This window comes from Melospiza georgiana, chromosome 2 (genome assembly GCF_028018845.1).
Source record: "Melospiza georgiana isolate bMelGeo1 chromosome 2, bMelGeo1.pri, whole genome shotgun sequence".
NCBI lineage: Eukaryota > Metazoa > Chordata > Aves > Passeriformes > Passerellidae > Melospiza > Melospiza georgiana.
In genome coordinates, this window is record NC_080431.1 from 1,580,622 (window position 1) to 1,598,729 (window position 18,108).

General features: G+C 49.3%; 1 protein-coding gene and 1 long non-coding RNA gene across 7 annotated transcripts in view; one reads left to right on the forward strand and one right to left on the reverse strand.

Moving 5' to 3' along the window:
• The window catches only part of GDPD5 (glycerophosphodiester phosphodiesterase domain containing 5), a 99,657-nt gene extending 95,700 nt beyond the window's left edge, over positions 1–3,957 (forward strand). For 3 of the 6 annotated variants that reach the window (XM_058018273.1, XM_058018279.1, XM_058018275.1), the window contains 2 exons: positions 2,286–2,398; positions 3,684–3,868. In XM_058018273.1, the coding sequence (XP_057874256.1) occupies positions 2,286–2,398; positions 3,684–3,790 (220 nt within the window). In that variant the 3' untranslated portion in view covers positions 3,791–3,868. Of the gene's footprint in view, positions 1–2,285; positions 2,399–3,683 lie in introns of all 6 variants that reach the window. The other 3 variants (XM_058018278.1, XM_058018276.1, XM_058018274.1) reach the window with 3 other exon arrangements.
• Positions 3,958–12,772: 8,815 nt separating this feature from the next.
• Positions 12,773–17,646, reverse strand: LOC131080609 (uncharacterized). Its single transcript, XR_009114175.1, has 3 exons — positions 17,592–17,646; positions 15,854–15,928; positions 12,773–12,967 (listed from the first exon to the last, which is right to left on the reverse strand). It is a non-coding gene; the product is annotated as an uncharacterized LOC131080609 (long non-coding RNA).
• Between the last annotated feature and the right edge of the window lie 462 nt (positions 17,647–18,108).

Consider the following 18,108-nt stretch of genomic DNA (forward strand, 5'->3'; position numbering starts at 1 on the left):
CCCCATTCTCTGCCTTGGGTTCAGGGTTGGTCCCTGAGGTGTCCATGAGGTGCTTTGGTGTTCTGGTCCCGTGGCATCTCCCAAACCAGGGCTGGGCTGAGCCCTCCTGTGGGTGCTCTCCCCTTCCCTCTCCCCTTGCCCATGGATGAGGAGAGGCAGGCTTTAGGCAGGAGCAGGCACACCAGGGGGACTCTGCAGCTGGCTTGGCTCTGTGCTTGCTCCATCTTACCACCTCAGTGCCAAACAACCCCATTTTTCCTCTCCCACGCCCTTCCATGGCATCGAGCATCCCCCCTCGGCAGCCCCCGGGCTCTGGCCGTGGCCCTAACCCAGTGTATGCTGTCTCTGTGTTGTTGTCCCAGTATTTTTTAGTCTGTTCCCACCCCGTGTCCGTCTGGTCTGCCCTGACGCCAGCCTCCCAGAACAGGACCTTCCTGCTGTCTCTGGCCTTTTTGCACGCTGCTGTCCCAAACCTGGGCCACCACAACAGAGTCCAAGGGGGTAGGAGAGGTGCTCTTTTCTATTCAACCGGCTTTTTGGAGACCCCAAGGCTTCTGAGCACAGCACAGAGTTTTACATGGTGTTGGTTGGAGTTGCATCTGGTTAAATGTCCTGGTGGCCCTTCTGAGAGATTATTTCAGAGCCATGGGGTGACCCTTTGCTGGCTCACCCCTGTGAGAGCAGCCATCCTCTCTCCCTGTGTGTGTTTTACCCCCCTGGCTCTGCCCACAGCCACCACGGGAGGTGGAGAGCACAGAGCAGTGCCTGCTCCTCTGGGCAGCAGGAGAAAAGCCCTTGGGCCCTGCACGTGTTTGGGGCTGGGCTCTCTGTGCCTCAGAGGGACCCCTCTCCTCCCTGGGATAGCTGGGGTCTGTGGGCAAGGGGTCACTTTTGGCCACAGAGTGACTTGATGCTGAAAATCCTGGTGTGGTGGGCAGAGAGAATACTTGCACCGATGTGTTTTGGTCCTGATTTAGAGTTTGAGGAGGATCTTGTACTGTGACATCTTGCAATCACGTTAGTGGGATCTAAAGCAAAAAATGCAGGGGATGCTAAGGCAAAAAATATGTTCTTCCAGGTCAGAGTGGCTCAGTTTAGATGATGATGATAGAAGAAAAAAAAATATTTGTTTTATACTTCAATGTTTTTGCCTCCTTGTGCTTCCTCTGCATTGCTTCTGTCCATGGGTCTGTGAGTTGTGTCGTGTTGCCATCCCACCCCTTCTTTTCTGTGTGGCCTCCATCTGTACCCTGCTCAAAGCCTGATTCAGGTCACTCAGTGTCAGGCACTGGGACTTGGGAAGGGGTGGAAACCCTACAAAACTGACACCAGCTGCATTTACGTGGGAAAAAAAAACTGCAGAACCTCCTTTGTTGGTGTTGATTTGTCAGGCTGATGCCGTAGATCCAGGCTGGAGATTTGTGGGCTCCTCAAATCTTCTGCTCCTGGGGCTGGCTAGAGGGTTAGAAATAGAAAAGGTGATTGTTTTGTCACCTTCTCTTGTGTGGGTGAGCCACTAGATGGTGCCAGCAGATCAGAAACCTCATAAGCCACCCTAAATCCCTGCTGTGTCCTTATAAAATAGTTTCAGGGCATCCCTGGCTCTGGCAGGGAGAGCGGGGTTTGCCGATGGCTCGGTGGGGTGTGGGCTGTGAAAGCCTGGCCTAAACACCATCCCCTTGTGGTGGGATCTTGGGAGCAGCTGCCTTGGCTGAGCCCACCAGGCTGTGTTCCCCCTGTTCCACCTTCCCCTCCTCGTCTGCCACAGGGCTGCTCTGTGTCCCCAAGTGCCACATCCACGTGGCTCTTAAATCCCTCCAAAGTGGGCGCTCCACCACTGCCCTGGGCAGGAATATTTCCTGTACCAAATCTAAACCTCCCCTGTCACAATCTGAGGCCACTTCCTTGCTGTGTCTCAGGTTTGAAAGTTTTAAATTGTCTCTGAGCTCTCTTCTCCCACAAGCCTGACCGCGGTGAGGAAAAATTTGTTGTTTCTTTACTTGGCTGGTTCTCTTGTTCTGTTCCCTCTAAAAGTTTAAACACCTCTGCTCCTTTGCACAACTGGAGAGGGCTGTGAGACAGCTACTTGTGGAACTAGTTCGTGGATTTGTGGATCCATGGGTCTAATTCCCAGGTGGGAATAGGGTGCTTAAAGATGCCTGAGGTCACTCATCTCTGAACATGCTCCTCCACGAGGGGCTGTGCAAGGGAGCAGAGGGTCCCTGGCACTGGGGGTGCTCCTGTTGTGCAGAGGCAGCCCCTGAGATGCTGCTCCTGCCTTGCAGGTGGCGCCTGGGCAGCATCAGGACCTACAACCCCGAGCAGATCATGCTCAGCGCCGCCGTGCGCCGCTCCAGCCAGGACGTCAAGATCATGAAGGAGAAGCTGATCTTCTCAGGTAGGGATGGGGCTGCCGGTGCCTCCCCCAGCTCTCAGCCCACTGAGGGAGGAGCTGCTCTGATTCAGGGGTTTTCCTGCTGCGGGTCAGGGGGCCGGGCTGACCTCGGGATATGGGCATGGCTCATGGGGGTTGGAATGGGATGGTCCCTAAGGTGCTTTGCAGCCCAAACTGTTCTGTGATTCTGAGGCCCATCCCAGCAGTGATAAGCTCAGAAATCCTGCATTTAGCTTCCCTGGTTATCCCATCTCACGCTGTCCCACATCTTCTCCACTCACCGTTGTCAGAGGCCAAAAAATCCACTGATAATGGCACATGTGACCACAAACATGGTGATGAGATTGGGGTAGACCTGGAATTCAGGGGCATTCCTGGTATCCCCATGCTCCTCCCAGAGTTTATTTCTGTGGGAACACATTGACAATGTGTCCATCACACTCCACCTCTAAGAAAGACAGCAAAACCGTGAGCAAAGATGGAAATGTTTAGCTTTAAAAGGTTAAATGTGGTGCATGAAGCTGGAAAGCTCACCTTTGAAGGAATGTGAATATAATCCCCCCACCCCCTGAGCTTTGTTATGGGTTTTCTTTTGTTGTATTTAGGGTCTGGAGATGCCCAGCGGGGATCAGGGTTTAGTGCTCTGGGCACAGACAGAGCAAAAAGGCAACACTGCTTGCTGTGTGAAATGGCAGCCAGAGGGGCTGAAAATCAGGTATAAATCCAGGGAACCCAGACAGGGAAAGCAGCTTGGCACAGCACAATTAAGCTCCCCTAACATGTCCTAGGCATAAATCCCTTAGAGGTGGGGGGTGCAGAATGAAGTTTTGTGCCTCTGAAACAATTCTATTCCTGCTTGCTTAGGGTGGATGTGAAACATTAGAACCATTAAAACATTGGTGGGTGCAGGTGTTTCCCAGTGAAACCAGTGACTGGAGGAGCCAGACCTTTTCCAGGGTGGGCAGGGATTAGGTTCAGGTACTTTGTACCACTCTCCCACTGGTGACTTGCCCAGCCTGTGACAGTGACATCAGGTGTATGGGATGGAGAGGGGATGGCAGGGGACATCCAGCTCTGTTTTGGTGGTGGCTGGGTTTTGAAAAGCTGAAATGTAGAGCTGAGCTCCAAACTGGAGGCAGTATGTTCAGAACTGGCTGTAAATGACAGCAGGTTCCTAATTCCCTGTAGGATCACAGGGATGCCATGTGCTGGCATTGCTCAGCACCTCAGCTCCCCATCCAGGGGGAGGCTCCTGGGATGACCTCCCTGCTTTCTGTGCCCTTCCCAGAGATCAACAACGGCGTGGAGAGCACGGATGAGCTGTCCTTCTGCTCCGAGAACGGCTTTGCCAACGAGCTGGTGACACCCACGGACACCAAGCTGCGCATCAACTGAGGCTCTGCCATCCCTGAGGCTCTGCCACCAAGAGCTCTGGCATCCCTGAGGCTCTGCCATCCCTGAGGCTCTGCCATCCCTGAGGCTCTGCCATCACCTGAGGCTCTGCCATCCCTGAGGCTCTGCCATCACCTGAGGCTCTGCCATCCCTGAGGCTCTGCCATCACCTGAGGCTCTGCCATCCCTGAGGCTCTGCCATCACTGAGGCTCTGCCATCACCTGAGGCTCTGCCATCACTGAGGCTCTGCCATCCCTGAGGCTCTGCCATCACCTGAGGGCTCTGCCATCCCTGAGGCTCTGCCATCCCTGAGGCTCTGCCATCACTGAGGCTCTGCCATCCCTGAGGCTCTGCCATCCCTGAGGCTCTGCCATCATTGAGGCTCTGCCATCACTGAGGCTCTGCCATCCCTGAGGCTCTGCCATCACCTGAGGCTCTGCCATCCCTGAGGCTCTGCCATCACTGAGGCTCTGCCATCCCTGAGGCTCTGCCATCCCTGAGGCTCTGCCATCCCTGAGGCTCTGCCATCACCTGAGGGCTCTGCCATCCCTGAGGCTCTGCCATCCCTGAGGCTCTGCCATCCCTGAGGCTCTGCCATCACTGAGGCTCTGCCATCACTGAGGCTCTGCCATCACCTGAGGCTCTGCCATCCCTGAGGCTCTGCCATCCCTGAGGCTCTGCCATCACCTGAGGGCTCTGCCATCCCTGAGGCTCTGCCATCCCTGAGGCTCTGCCATCACTGAGGCTCTGCCATCACTGAGGCTCTGCCATCACTGAGGCTCTGCCATCACCTGAGGCTCTGCCATCCCTGAGGCTTTGCCATCATTGAGGCTCTGCCATCCCTGAGGCTCTGCCATCCCTGAGGCTCTGCCATCACCTGAGGGCTCTGCCATCACCTGAGGCTCTGCCATCACCTGAGGGCTCTGCCATCCCTGAGGCTCTGCCATGCTCCTGCAGTGAGAGCCGTGCTCTCCTGCCTCCCTCCCTGGGATGGGAAGCTCTGAGGAACTGCTGCTCGGGCAGAAACCCGCTCCCACTCCCCACCACTGGCTGCTCCACCTCCCTGGTTGTGAGGCTGGGGGGCTTGTTTTTGTAAATATGTAGAAAATCTGAAAATTTTTTTGTCTTTTTTTTTTTTTTGAGTGTAATTTTTGCAGGGCATGAGTGGAATTACTGTGTTCATTAAATCCTCAACCTTATGGCTGAAGTTCTTGGATCTTGATGTGAGAGCCTGAGTCCCCTTGGGGGGTTTTGGGAACAACACATTGGACCTGTGTCCCATTGTCCCATTTCTCCCCCTTTCCCTAATCCAGTCCTTCCCCCGGTGCAGCGACTGTGTAGCTGAATGTTGTGGTGTTCTTGTGAAGTGTTGATTTTGTTATGGTTTCTTTTGTTTTGTTTTCCCCCCGTTCCCCTTTTCCTGGGCAATGCAATTGTAGCTCTGGTGCAGCAGGAGGCTGTTGGGAGAAGAGAAGCTTGCCTGGGAGAGGAATTCTGGCTGCTCTTCCCTGCTGAGGTTCAGAGCCAGGGAAGGGCTTGCACTGGCTCTGTCACTTGGGCACCTGCTCCTTGTCCCACCCTCCTTCCCCAAAGCCTGGCTGCTCCATGGGGAATGGCCTTCTTGGAATGTCCTGCCAGACTTTTGAAGGCCAATCCTGAGCACTGGCTGCAGATTGGTCTCTGCTGGCAGCAGTTCTGGATTTCTATTTTTTCCCCTTTTTTTCCTCTCTTCTCCCCAGGCTGGGCTCTGCTGGGAGCCCCCATGGCTTGTGACTGGCAATGCCATGGGCACCAGCAGTGCTGGCATCTGGCTGAAGTGCCTGCCACTCCAAGTGGCATTTGCAGTCACTCCTTGCTTCCCTTCTGGGAGGGGAGCTGCTGGTGCACTGGGAGCTTCCCAAGGAGATGTAAATAGTCTGGAAGGCAAAGCAGCCCTGGGATATAATTTATTCCTGCAGGGAGACCTTTGCTCCTTGCTGTAAAAGCAGGACCTTTAAAGCTGCACACTCGTGTCCTCCAAAGGAGGGATGGTCTTGCAGCAGATGCTGATGGGATCTCAAGGCAGAGGCTCCCATCAGCAAATTTCCAATGCAAAAGGCTTTAACCCAAACTCTTAGACCAGAGTAAATAAATAAAAGTAAATAAATAAAATTAAAAAAAGGTAAAACCTGAAAAAAAATAGGAGAATGCAGTCTGGGGAATGCTGATATACATCACATTCCACACCCAAAGCACGAGAGAAACAGCCCTGAGCAGTTTCTTCTTGTTTTGGAACTGCTCTGTCCTTTTAAGCTGAAGTCCTGTGGCATTTTGAAACCCTGAAGTTTGGGCTTAGTGTCTAAAAGTTGGGGGCAAAAGTGGCCAACCTCACTATGTGGAAAAAGACCTTCTTTGAATATGACAATGTGAATTTTGATGCTCTAAAAAGCACCACCCAAAATCAATTGCATCTCCCCCAGTTTTTATGAGTGTAAGTGGAATAAGTTCCTCCTCTTACCTTCCCCAAATACTGTCCTTCTCCATGGTACTCTCCAGTCCCTGAAATGCAGCGTGTCTTGCTCTGCAGAACTGCAACATTTTGGTGGGTTTGAAGGGATTTTGAGAACTAAGTTGCTTCTCCCTTTGATGTGGTGCTGTTCTGAACCATTCCTGGTGGATTGTCATTGCCAAGTGAGAGATGTTCAACCTCAGCATCTGTTGGTGATCACCTGCATGTTCTGTTTCTATCCTTGGAGATGACTTGATTGAAAGGTTAAGTGCTTAAGAGCTTGGAAGTGATAAAAAAGCAAACCAACAAAGAGTTGTTTTCACAATTAACTTTTTCTTTTTTTTTTTAAACAAGACCCAAATTTCATGCATAATGCACTGACTGTTATTGTCCTGAATATTTGCTACCTTTTTTTTGGAAAAAAAAGCAGAGGAAGATACTTTTTGAATTAAACTAGAGCTAGATCAAAATAAACTCTGCATTGCTCTGTGAAATAAACTGTCAGTATTCCCCTGCCAGTCTGTCCTTGTTTTGTGTTATGGCACTACAGAGGCTCCCACTGCCCAACCCAGAGAGTTCTTCCATTATTTTCTGTATTGCTCAGCACTTCATTTTAACCCCAGAGGTTTAAAATCCCTGGGAGCAGTTGGAATCAAGAGCAAATAACACAAAAACCAGGCTTGGAGAGAATATGAAACCTTCCAGAGATTTACTTTTCCTAGTGCTTTTTTAATTTAACCCAGGACCCCTCTCTTCCCCCTAGACCCCATATTTTTAACTCGGGTTTTTTTTTCTCAAAAAGAATTCCCTGCCTAGGCTGGGAAAAAAAACCCCTCCAAATTATTTAGAGGATTTGGTATGGGTCCAGTTGGTCAGTAGGAGCAAAAACTTGGCAAGAAATTCCTTATCTCTTGGGTTCAGCGAGAGGCTCAACGTGAACACGAGTGAAAATAAATTGAAAAATAAGAATAAAACAAATAAAAATAAAAGCAATAATAATATAAACAACAATAATATAAAATAAATTTTAAAACAAAAAAATTGTAGCTATTGAAGCCCCAGTGGCGCTGCAGTCCCGCCGCCGCCCACCGGAGGGCGCTGCTCTGCACCGCCGCGCTGTGTCCGCCAGGCGGCGCCCGCGGGGCTTGGCGGGTCCCGGGGCCTCGCCCGTTCCCAGCCGCGATCCCGGTCCCGATATCCCGGTTGTGATCCCGGTCCCGATATCCCGGTTCTGATCCCGGTCCCGGTATCCCGGTTCTGATCTCGGTCCCGGTATCCCGGTTCTGATCCCGGTCCCGATATCCCGGTTCTGATCCCGATGGCAGGTGAGCACGGCACAGGGAGGGGACACGGCCGGGCGCCATCCCTGTCCCTGCAGCGTCCAAGCCCCGGCTCTGCCCGCCCTCACACACCGTCCCGTGCCACCCCGTGGCCGCCTTCGGTGCCGGGTTCCGAGCCACGGCGGTGGCGTCGCCGGCGGACGTGGTGAAGACGCGGTCCATGAACGGCAGCCCCGCAATGCCCTGAGCTGCCTGCTGGCCCTGCTCATGCAGGACGGCCCCGCCGGCCTCTACAAGGGGTGAGTTCAGCTCCTGCGGACCGGCTGCGGGCACCGCCCGGGCCGCGGCACGGAGCCCCAAACACCCCGACCCGCGGGCAGGATCTGGGGGATCCCCGCTCTGGGGATGTCCCCGCACGTCCCCTGAGCCCCGCTTGTGCCGGCACAGCTTCGTCCCGTCCTTGCTGCGGCTGGGCTCCTGGAACGTGGTGATGTTCGTGTCCTACGAGCAGCTGCAGCGTCTGATGGTGCTGGCACGGCCGGCGCTGGCCTGAGCCCCCGGCGCCCCGGGCCGCCCGGCGAGGCTCACATCGATTACATTAATCGCATCCATTCTATTCATTGCCGGAGCGCCGGGGAGCAGCGGAGCCACAGGCCCGGGGAGGGACCCCAGAGACGCGAGGAGGAGGATGCTGTAGGAGGAGAAGCGCGGGAGAACAGAGGCTGTCGGAGAAGAGTTTTGACGGACGGAGGAAAAAATGTTTGTTGGCTTTGCAGCCGGGAAGAGCAGCGCTTCCCGAGGGCGGCGGTGTGGGCAGGCGGGACCAAGCTGAGGGCCAGGGAATTCCCGTTGTTCCTCACTGGCGCTTCCAATAAATCGCCCCTATGGGGTCTGATCACAGCGTGGCTCGGGGTTTCTTTGCCTTTTTGGGGTGTTCAGGGTCATTGTCCAGCTCTACGTGTGACACAAGTCCAGCACATTCTCTATCACTGCCGGTGCACTGAACAACTTCCCACTGATCTTTGATTATTCGGGTCATTGTCACAATCACCAACAGCAGCTCCACCTTCTGCCCTGCCGAGGCAGCAGGTCCTTTACCCACGGGTCCCAGAGAGAAGCTGCTCCTGTGGCCGAGGAACAGCGGGGAAACTGAACAGTCCTGAGGGAAACCGATGGAAAAACAACTTTGGTTTGGTTTTGGACGTGACATTTTACTCCGGCCCCCACCTGATCCGGGTGATTTGCCTTAGGGAACAGGAGACAGAAGGGGAAATGGGGAAACAGATAATTTGTTACCCCAAAAGGGACGAGCTTATTGCTGTTAATTCCCGAAACACCTGGAATGATTTGGGTCTGGGAAGCACCTGGGCGCCTCCCTTTGAATCCTGGGTGGAGCCGTGGTTATAAAAGGAGGAAAGGATGGAGGCAGGGGGGGTTCGGGGGGGAGAGGAGCAGCGCTGCCTTGGGGATCTGCATCTGGAAGCGGCCACCAGTTTCCTGCTGGGAATCCGGGAAAGAGAACTCGGTGAGAAATGCGAATGCTGCAGCTGGAGCGCTGAGAGGGGAGACTGCAGGGAATGTGTCTGGTGAGTCTCCTCATGCCCCATATCTGATGCTGGGCTGGCACCAGGGCACCTCATTCCCATTGAAACTCTCTTGAAATGCACTTCAATTACAAATTGGGCTACAAAAGGCACGTGGGAAGCTTTGTGTCCCTAAGGGAATGCTCTGGGGCTGTGCAGACTCTGACCTGCACAAATAACTCCTGCTCCCACAGAAACCTGCTGGCTGTAGGGCAGGAGTGCCAGCAAAGTGGCAGCTCCAGCGCCACCCCAATGAGTGACTGTCCTTGGGGCTCTCGGGGCCGGGAGGGAATGCTGTCCCTGCCCCTCTGGGAAAGCAGGAGCAGGATCAGCGCTGCAGCCGGGTCTGTTCCTGCTCTCTGTCTGCAGGGTGCCCCGGAGGGCTCTGGCTCGGGATAATCTGTGTGTGAGAGCTTCCCGCGCCCGTGCCAAACCCTCTGGGGACAGAACGTGCCCAAAAGCTCCATTAACCCTTTCTCTGTGTGTGAGAGCTTCCCGTGCCCGTGCCAAACCCCTCTGGGACAGAACGTGCCCAAAAGCTCCATTAACCCTTTCTCTGTGTGTGAGAGCTTCCCGTACCTGTGCCAAACCCCTCTGGGGACAGAACGTGCCCAAAAGCTCCATTAACCCTTTCTCTGTGTGTGAGAGCTTCCCGCGCCCGTGCCAAACCCTCTGGGGACAGAACGTGCCCAAAAGCTCCATTAACCCTTTCTCTGTGTGTGAGAGCTTCCCGTGCCCGTGCCAAACCCTCTGGGGACAGAACGTGCCCAAAAGCTCCATTAACCCTTTCTCTGTGTGTGAGAGCTTCCCGTGCCCGTGCCAAACCCCTCTGGGGACAGAACGTGCCCAAAAGCTCCATTAACCCTTTCCCTTCTGCTGGCAGGGCAGTGTGTGAGCCCAGGCCCTCCTCCTTGGAGCAGGGACAGCTGAGGATGAGCCCCAGGGATTCAGCCATCAGAGCAGGTGAGGATGGATCTCTTTGTGCTTGGCAATTGCTTTTTTTGGCTTTAATGTCACTGCAGGGCTCCTCCAGCCCCTGTGCCCTGCAGCAGCACCCACAGCCCCTGGGCTGGGCAGGGAACAGCTCTGGGAGGGAAATGGATGTGTAGGAAATTTCCAGAGTTTGACAGAAGGCTCACATAGTGTGGATCTGTATGGAAATTCTGAGATAAGAAATGCTGACTTAGAAATGCCACGGAATAGGACAGACATTGCTGAGAGAGAACTGGAGCTAGAAACAAGTTTTAAAGGGTGACTTTGTAAATAAAACTGGATACCTTAGAGAAATAGAACTATGAAAGATGCATTGTAATAAGATTCACAAGGGGTAATTTAGATGATTGGCTTTAAGGCATTTACAGCATGGTGTGGCAAAAGCTGACAGGCCAAGAAACACTTACAGTGTATTGGAATTAGGAAATAGTTGGCTGCTGATTGTGATGGTGAATTCTAACATCTGTATTGTCTCACCCTTCACATGAGACTGAACATGGAATCCAAGTTTTTAAAATGCCTCAGTTGCCCCATGTCTGGGTCAGAAAGGAGCATAATCTGATAAACTGGAGCTTTGTGTGAGGAAGATTTATCAGACTCCTCCCAACCTTCTCTGGGGTTTTTGTGCCAAAGGGGCTCTGACCCCAGAGCCACACAGGGTGTCTGTGCCTGCATAAGTGTCAGTGACATTTGCCAAGTCTGGCAGGAAAGCAGAAACATCCTGGGGCTGTTTGGCCAGAGATGGAACACGGAGATGTCTGTGCCAGCAGGGTGTGAGTGCTGCCAGCCTGGGCTCTGTGGTGCCTCTGTCCCTCAGCAGTCAGGGCAAGGGGGGAAGCTGCAGCTGAGGCAATTTTGGCTGTTTCAGACTGCTTGGGCCAGACCTGGCAGCACTGGAGGAACAGCTTTCCTCCTCCTTTCTGTCCATCCCTGAGCAGAACATTGAGATGGTGCTGCACTGAGCCCTCTCTTTTGTGGCTGTTGTTTGGTTGGTTTGTTTGGGTTTTTTCTGTTTTTAATGTATTTCTAAGTGGTGCAGTGAGGAGCAAGGCGCTGGTTACATGGTTTCTGACTGACACATCACAGAAACGGGCACAGGTGAGTGCATGTGCTTCCTGGCACATCCAGTGTGCCATCCTGAGTGAGGATTTCCAGCCCCAGCTGCCCGTGGCACAGCTCCTCACTGCTCAGTCACTGTGAACAGCTCCCTCCTTTCCTGGGCACATCCCTGGAGTGGGAGCAGAGTCCCCTGACCCTGCAGGAACTCCCTGCTCCTCTGGAGAGGGGTGAGGCCAGAGCTTGGGGGCAAAGGACAACAGCCAAACCAGGCCATTGTGTCCCTGATGCATCCAGGACAGCGTGTTCTCCTTGTTCCCAGCACTGGTGAATCTAAACAAGATTTATTTTTGACAAGATTGCCTGTTCTTCACTTCTCCAGCACTCCCCCCACACCTGGCTCTGCAGCTGTAGCTCACCCTGCCCTGGCTGTGGCTGATAAAATATCATTTTTGTAGCAGCAATCCATTCTTTTAAAGAGCACAGAGTGTACAGTGCAGAAGAGACTTTGGGAAATCCATCCAAGTAAGGGACTCTGCCTTCCCTCTGTTCCTGTAGCTCTCCTTCCTGCTTTCACCTGGGCTGGCAGGATGGGCAGGGCCCATATTTATCATATGAAAGTGCTGTTACTGAATTTGTCCAGAAGCTCTGATTGCAGACACTCATTTTCTGACAGTAAACATTTTCACTTTGCCTTTCCCCTGCTGTTCCCAGGTGCTGCCCAGGCTGTCTCTCTGTGCTCCCTGGAGGAAGGGCAGCCCCTGCCTGGCCTGCCCAGCCCAGCTGGATGGCACAGGGCTGTGTGGCCTGGCAGGGCAGGAACAGCTGGCTGTGCTCTGGAGTGCCTTGGAACCTTGCCCTGGCAGCTTTGGAGGGGTTTCTCTTTGGGATTGCTTGTGAGGCACCCTCCCTTTGTACAAAGCCCAGTGCTAAAGGACTGACAAGTGAGATGGGAGATAAAAATGGTTCTGTTCAAATGAGGCAAAGAATGCAATAAGAAAAATGAGCTTGCTTCTAATGTCTGAAATGGTTGGGAATAGAAATGCTGGCAAAGGGCACTGATATGTTTGAATTGGTGTCACCTCCCATGGATAAAACCCCACAGTGAGCCCTCAGAGCAGAAGTGTGAAAGCTGGATCCTTTGACCTCCACAGTGCAATAATTTTCTTTTCCTCCTCTCTTTCAGGCCAGGACAAATCACCAACCTCCTGCCACCTTTGCCAAAAGCTTTGGTGTTGGAGCAGCCCCAGGCACGAGGCCCCAGCACAGGCTCTGCCCTGGAGGGCTCAGGCCCTGCCCTGCTGTGGGTGAGTCAGGGGCACACAGGGCTCCTCTTGTCCTCTGTGCTGCATTCCCTGCCTGGGGATGCCATTGCTGCCAGCCCAGCCTGGGACTGCTCACAGGGGCCGGGGTGAGGGAAGGGACCAGGGTCTCACTCCAAGGGTCACAGGGCTGATTTATTATTTTATGGTATGTATCACATTAAACTATACTGAAAGAATAGAAGAAAGGATCTCATCAGCAGGCCAGCTAAGAGTAGAAAAGGAAGGAATGAATAACAAAGGCTTGTGGCTGGCACAGAGAGTGTGAGCCAGCTGAGTGTGATTGGCCATTAATTAGAAACCATCACAGCTCTACCTGCTTTATGTATTATTTTCCTGTTAATGCCTGTGTGTTGTATTTCTACATCAATACAAGCTTCTTCCCAGGCTGCAGATCCAATCTTTGGGTGTCTCTGCAAGTTTCTGGTTTTCCAATTCCCACATCTCCCCTCTCACTCTGTATTAAGAAATTTTTATTAATAGGTTTATATGGATAATTTGTAATTGGTATATTGATTAGGTAAGTAAAGAACAGATTTTTTTGAGTAGTGACAAATACAAAGTATTTAAACTTGAAACTTTATTTGAAGTTATTTAAATGTTTGGTTTCGGCTGGGTAATTAGTAAAGTTGTATACTTAAAAGTAAACAAACTAAATAGAGGCATAATATTTGGTTGAATTTTATATTTTTAAGCTATTATGTAATAAGAATTTTATACTATTGATTTTTATATTTATAAAGACACGTAAAGTTAATAGTTTTTGGTGGGTGTAATACAAGATGTTAGGTGTAAGTTGGAATTTTTGTGTAATTTCCATTTGTATTTACATTGATTTTTTAGTGCTGGAGTGGTCAGTGTGGTTGTTTGTGTGATGTTGTTTTATGTTTTCTATTGAAATTTACCTGGGTTTTTGTACCTGTTGAGATGTAAGTAAACTTTATGTTTTCATATGAGAAATAAACAGTTGATACATCTTGGTTTATAAAATTGCATAGAGATTTGTGAGATACTTATTTAAGATATTATTATTATAATTTTTTTTGTTATAAGTATGGAGAAATATTAGATTAAAATAATGTATGCAGTAAAGAAAAAATAATTAGGAATTATTTTGATTATATATAATTAGTAACATGTGAAATTATACATTTCTTAAGTATTAAAATATTGTATATTATTTTAGACTTAGTAACAGTTCATAAATTTTAAATTAGTGGAAGGTTACACAATAGTTAAAAATAGGTTTAGTTGTCATATTGATAAAGTTAAATTGTTAAGTTAAAACTATTAGAAATTTATTTTTGATATAGCAAACATTTGGGATTGTTGTTAATGATTTTATTTAGGTAGTGCTAGTGTTTGATTATAGTTTAAATTGTAATTGGTGCATGTTACTTAATACATTTTTATGTGATGTTTTTAAAAATAGTAGTTATGAGTAAAAAATTTAGGATTAAAGATTAATTAAATCATATAATAATTGGGTTTTTAAAAGTATTTTTAGAATAGAGATGTTTTGAGTATAGTAAACTTATTTTTTAAAGATTTGAAAGTGGTTATAGACAGGATTGTGAATTTGGATTTGGATATTGAGTGTGTGAGGGTGGAGGAAATGTAGTTGTAGGGGAGAGGCTGAATACTTAGTATGAAACTTAGAAAAATAAATTAATGTTGTAGTTGGATTTTTTATAGAAGTGTTTATGTAATAATAACTGAGGAAAGTTATAAGATTAATAGTTTGGAGGAGGTTTTTAACAAAGTTTTTTTTAACTTTGAAAAATATTTAAAATTATGAGACAATATTAGGTTAAATGACAGGGTTAGTGTAGAGATTAGTTAGGGAGTTCACTTGGTTTCAGAGATGTATAAGTAGTTAGAGAATAAAAAAGTGGGATTTTGAAATTATGTGGTTTTGGTAATTATATAAAGAGATGGTGAAGTATGTGAAAGACAGTTGTAAATATTCTAATAATATGTTATAAATAATGTTTATTATAAACTTAATAATTTTCTATAATTAGTCTATTAGTACTAAGTGTTTGGAGAACCTAAGATAACTTTCTAAAAAGATTTATGTATTAGGGAAATAGAGTAAAAAATTTAAAATAGTATTATATTAATAGTAATTGCTACTTTTTTGGTGTTATTTATAAAAGATAAAAACTAGACCTTGTAATGAAGAATAGATTTTTTTATGAAATGGATGATGTAATAAACTGTATTTTTTTACTTATGAGTAGGTGTTTGTTAGAGTTTTATTGTAGTTGTTATAATTGGAGTTGTTTTACTTTTTGAAGAAAATTAACTACATACTTTATAGTTTGGAAAAATGATTTATAATAAAATTTAGGGTAAGTTTCATTAAATAAGATTTAGAATTAATTCTGATAGTAAGGAATAATAAACCTAATTTTATTAGACCATTACAGCGATAAAATGAAATTTAAGACTATTTAGACTTAAATGTAGTGAAATTTATTTGTGTTTGATTTTATTAATACTTGATTTACTGAAGGTTGTTATTTATAAATATTGAAGTTTTGAAAGTGTTTTGGAGAAACCTTAGATTGTTGGGTTACTATTACTACCTATATCTTTACATGGTATTTTTATTTATTGGGAGCTACGTTTCTTGGTAAAAGATTTTTCTTTATGTTCTATTTAGAATGGTACTAATTTGTAAAGTGGGGTTTTTTTTTGTATTTAGGATATTGATTAGAATATTCTATATTTTTGTGGGCTTTGAGTAATATTTATTTATAGGTTTTTGATATTTGAATAATTTTTAATGGTTTTTGTTACTTTTTAAAGAGCTTTTGATTTAGAATTTGAAGAGTATTTGGTGTTTGGAGGAAATAAATTTGGAGTTCTTTTTGGATATGGTTGAATTATATTTTTAATGTTAATAATGTCTACTTTTGGTACATTAGTTTGATTTTTTTGTTTCATTATGGGGCAGGTCTCTTGTGTAAGCCTGAGACTGGTATTAGGATTTTTTGTCTAATGTTTTATGAGTCTGCTAAGGAGGAGGTGTTGTTTTAAGTTTTATAAAATGTACTGAGAATCAGTTAAAATCAAGGAAGAAACATTATGGTAATTGAAGGGTGTTGTGTTTAAAGAGTTCTAAATCTTTTTTAATAACTTGAAATAAGGTGAGCTCAATCTACTTTTTCTGCCCCCACGAATGGCATGACCTGTGCCCACTGCTCACGATTCACTCAACCAAAATCAAGACCAAATGTTGGCTGGGCTCTAAGAACCTCAAATAACTTATAAGCAAAATAAATCACATTTTTTAGCCTGTGTTTTTTTTTTTTTTTGTTTCAGATGCTGGACTTACCTCTGTGGACGCGCGCTGAGCTCTCACTGCAGGAACCCGTCAGGCCTCGGTGGCTGTGAGTTCATGTTCTTCTCACTGGGGAGTTGGAAATAATTAATTAATTGCAGAATTAATTAAATTAATGAACCCTTTCCCCTTTTGTGCCCCACTGTGTGGGACAAGGGCAGAGAGAGCGAGCAGAGGAGCGGCCGGGCCTGGAGAGGGGCAGGAGAAAGGCAGAGGGACCTCCCTGGTGTCACCAGGGCACTGTGGGGAACAGAAGGGACACCGTGAGGGCAAGGGCAGGTGAGGAGGGGACAGCTTGGGGCAAAACCCGGGGTCACCTGCAGGGAAATGAGTCAGGGATGTTTTGGAGGGAAGAGCTGAGGGGATGAGTCCGCCCAGCTTGGCCCAAGGGGGAGCAGAGGTGAAGGCCAATCCAAAGCCAGCCCTGCTCAACCCCGGAGTCCCAGAATAAATACTACAAACTGCCCATTGAGGGACTAAAAATACACAAAAACAGACCCAGAAGCAAACCAGAAGGTTCCTGGGAATCCCACTACAGTGTTGTCACAGCCTTTTTAACAGGTTCTTTGTCACAACACTGCATTTCTGTGTTGGGATCGTTCACTCTGTGGGCTGTGGGGTTTTTGGGCCTGAGCTCCCTCACGGCGGCCCTGACACCCTCAGGAGCTGGGAGGGAAAGCAGAGTCAGGGCTGCTGGCAGGGCAGGGGGTTCTACCCCAGAGCAGACCCAGCAGCTGCCCCCCAGCCTGGCCAGGAGGGATCTGCCCTGGCTCCTGCAGGAAAGGAATGTTCCCTGCTGATTCAGCCGGCATTGCAGCGGCCTCACCTCCCGATCCAGGTGACATTCCAGCGGCCTCACCTCCCGATTCAGCCGGCATTGCAGCGGCCTCATCTCCCGATTCAGGTGACATTGCAGCGGCCTCATCTCCCGATTCAGGTGACCTTGCAGCCCCCTCATCTCCCGGCACTTCCCCATGCCGCTCCCACCCCTCCTGCTCCTAGCTCCTGCCCATTCTGAGGGGAATTTGTCCCACCAGCAGCAGGGGAAGGACACCAGCTGCCACCCTGGAACTCGGATTGTACCCCTGGGGAATGCTGGCTGCTGGGATTTAGAGCATTCCATGTATTTGGCTGCTGAAATTTCCCAGCCCAGGGGTTTTAGCTGACAGGGCAGCACAGAGACTGTTCTCTATGTGGTGTCTGGATTTGGGGTGCCTGGATTTGGGGTTTGGTATCAGCTTTACTAGGTCAGGTGAGTTACACCCACAGCCCCACATTCCCTGATGAATTCCTGCTGGAATAACCTGACAGCAACTCATGGAGAGTGGAAATTCCCACACAGAGCTACCACTTTTACACCAGCTGTATTAGGAGCCAGCAGAGGTTCCAGGGAAGCTGAGTGGGATCAGGACAAGGACAGGTCTATATTCCATAGAACTTGCTGTTTAAAACCCTCATCCCCCGGCTCCACTGATGTCCCTGGGGTCACTGGACAAAGTTCCCTGGAACCCAGCTGATTTCACTCCCCACCCCTGGAGCTCGGGCTCCAGTTGATGTTTTAAAGCAGGACAAGGCAGTGGCTGGATGCACTCCCAGCCTGTGCTGAAGCAGCACACCTCTCCCTGAAGAAGCCCAGCTCCTTTCAGAGCTTCAGCAGCAGCCTCTGCACATTTTTTCCCCTCAGGAAAGGGATGCACATCCCTGCCTTCAGCACACCTCCAGTGGGACCCACCTGCAAAAGTTTTCCTTCACTTCTGCACTTCAGCTGGCTCCCTGGGAAGTTCCAAACTTCATCCTGCTTGAACCTCTGATTTTGAGGCATCTCTCAGGTATACTGCTTGGGATTCAATATCCCAAGGGAAGATGGCTTTGGTGTTAGCGCTGCTGAGGAACAATAGCCTCAGGCTGGAAAGGAGAGAGAAGATTTGGGGTGGCTGAGACATACCTGGGAGCTGTGTGGGAGCTCTGGGAGGTCAGAAACGGGAACTGCTGTCTGAGCCCCTCTGCAAACGGTCCGTGCCTCCATTCCAGGCAATGCCCGCTGCTCCTCGGGGTCCTTCTGGGCTGTCGGTAGCGTCTGTCCGGGCTGAGGTATCTCCGTGTGCCTGTTCAGAGCAGCCCCTGGCTGCGGGGCCACAGGCAGCGCTTCAGCCGTGCCTGTGCCAGCGCTGTCCCGGTACCCCGGTGCCCACACCGGGACGTGTGTTCGGCACGCTGCAGGCACAGCTCCTCCCGCAGATCCCAAGGGA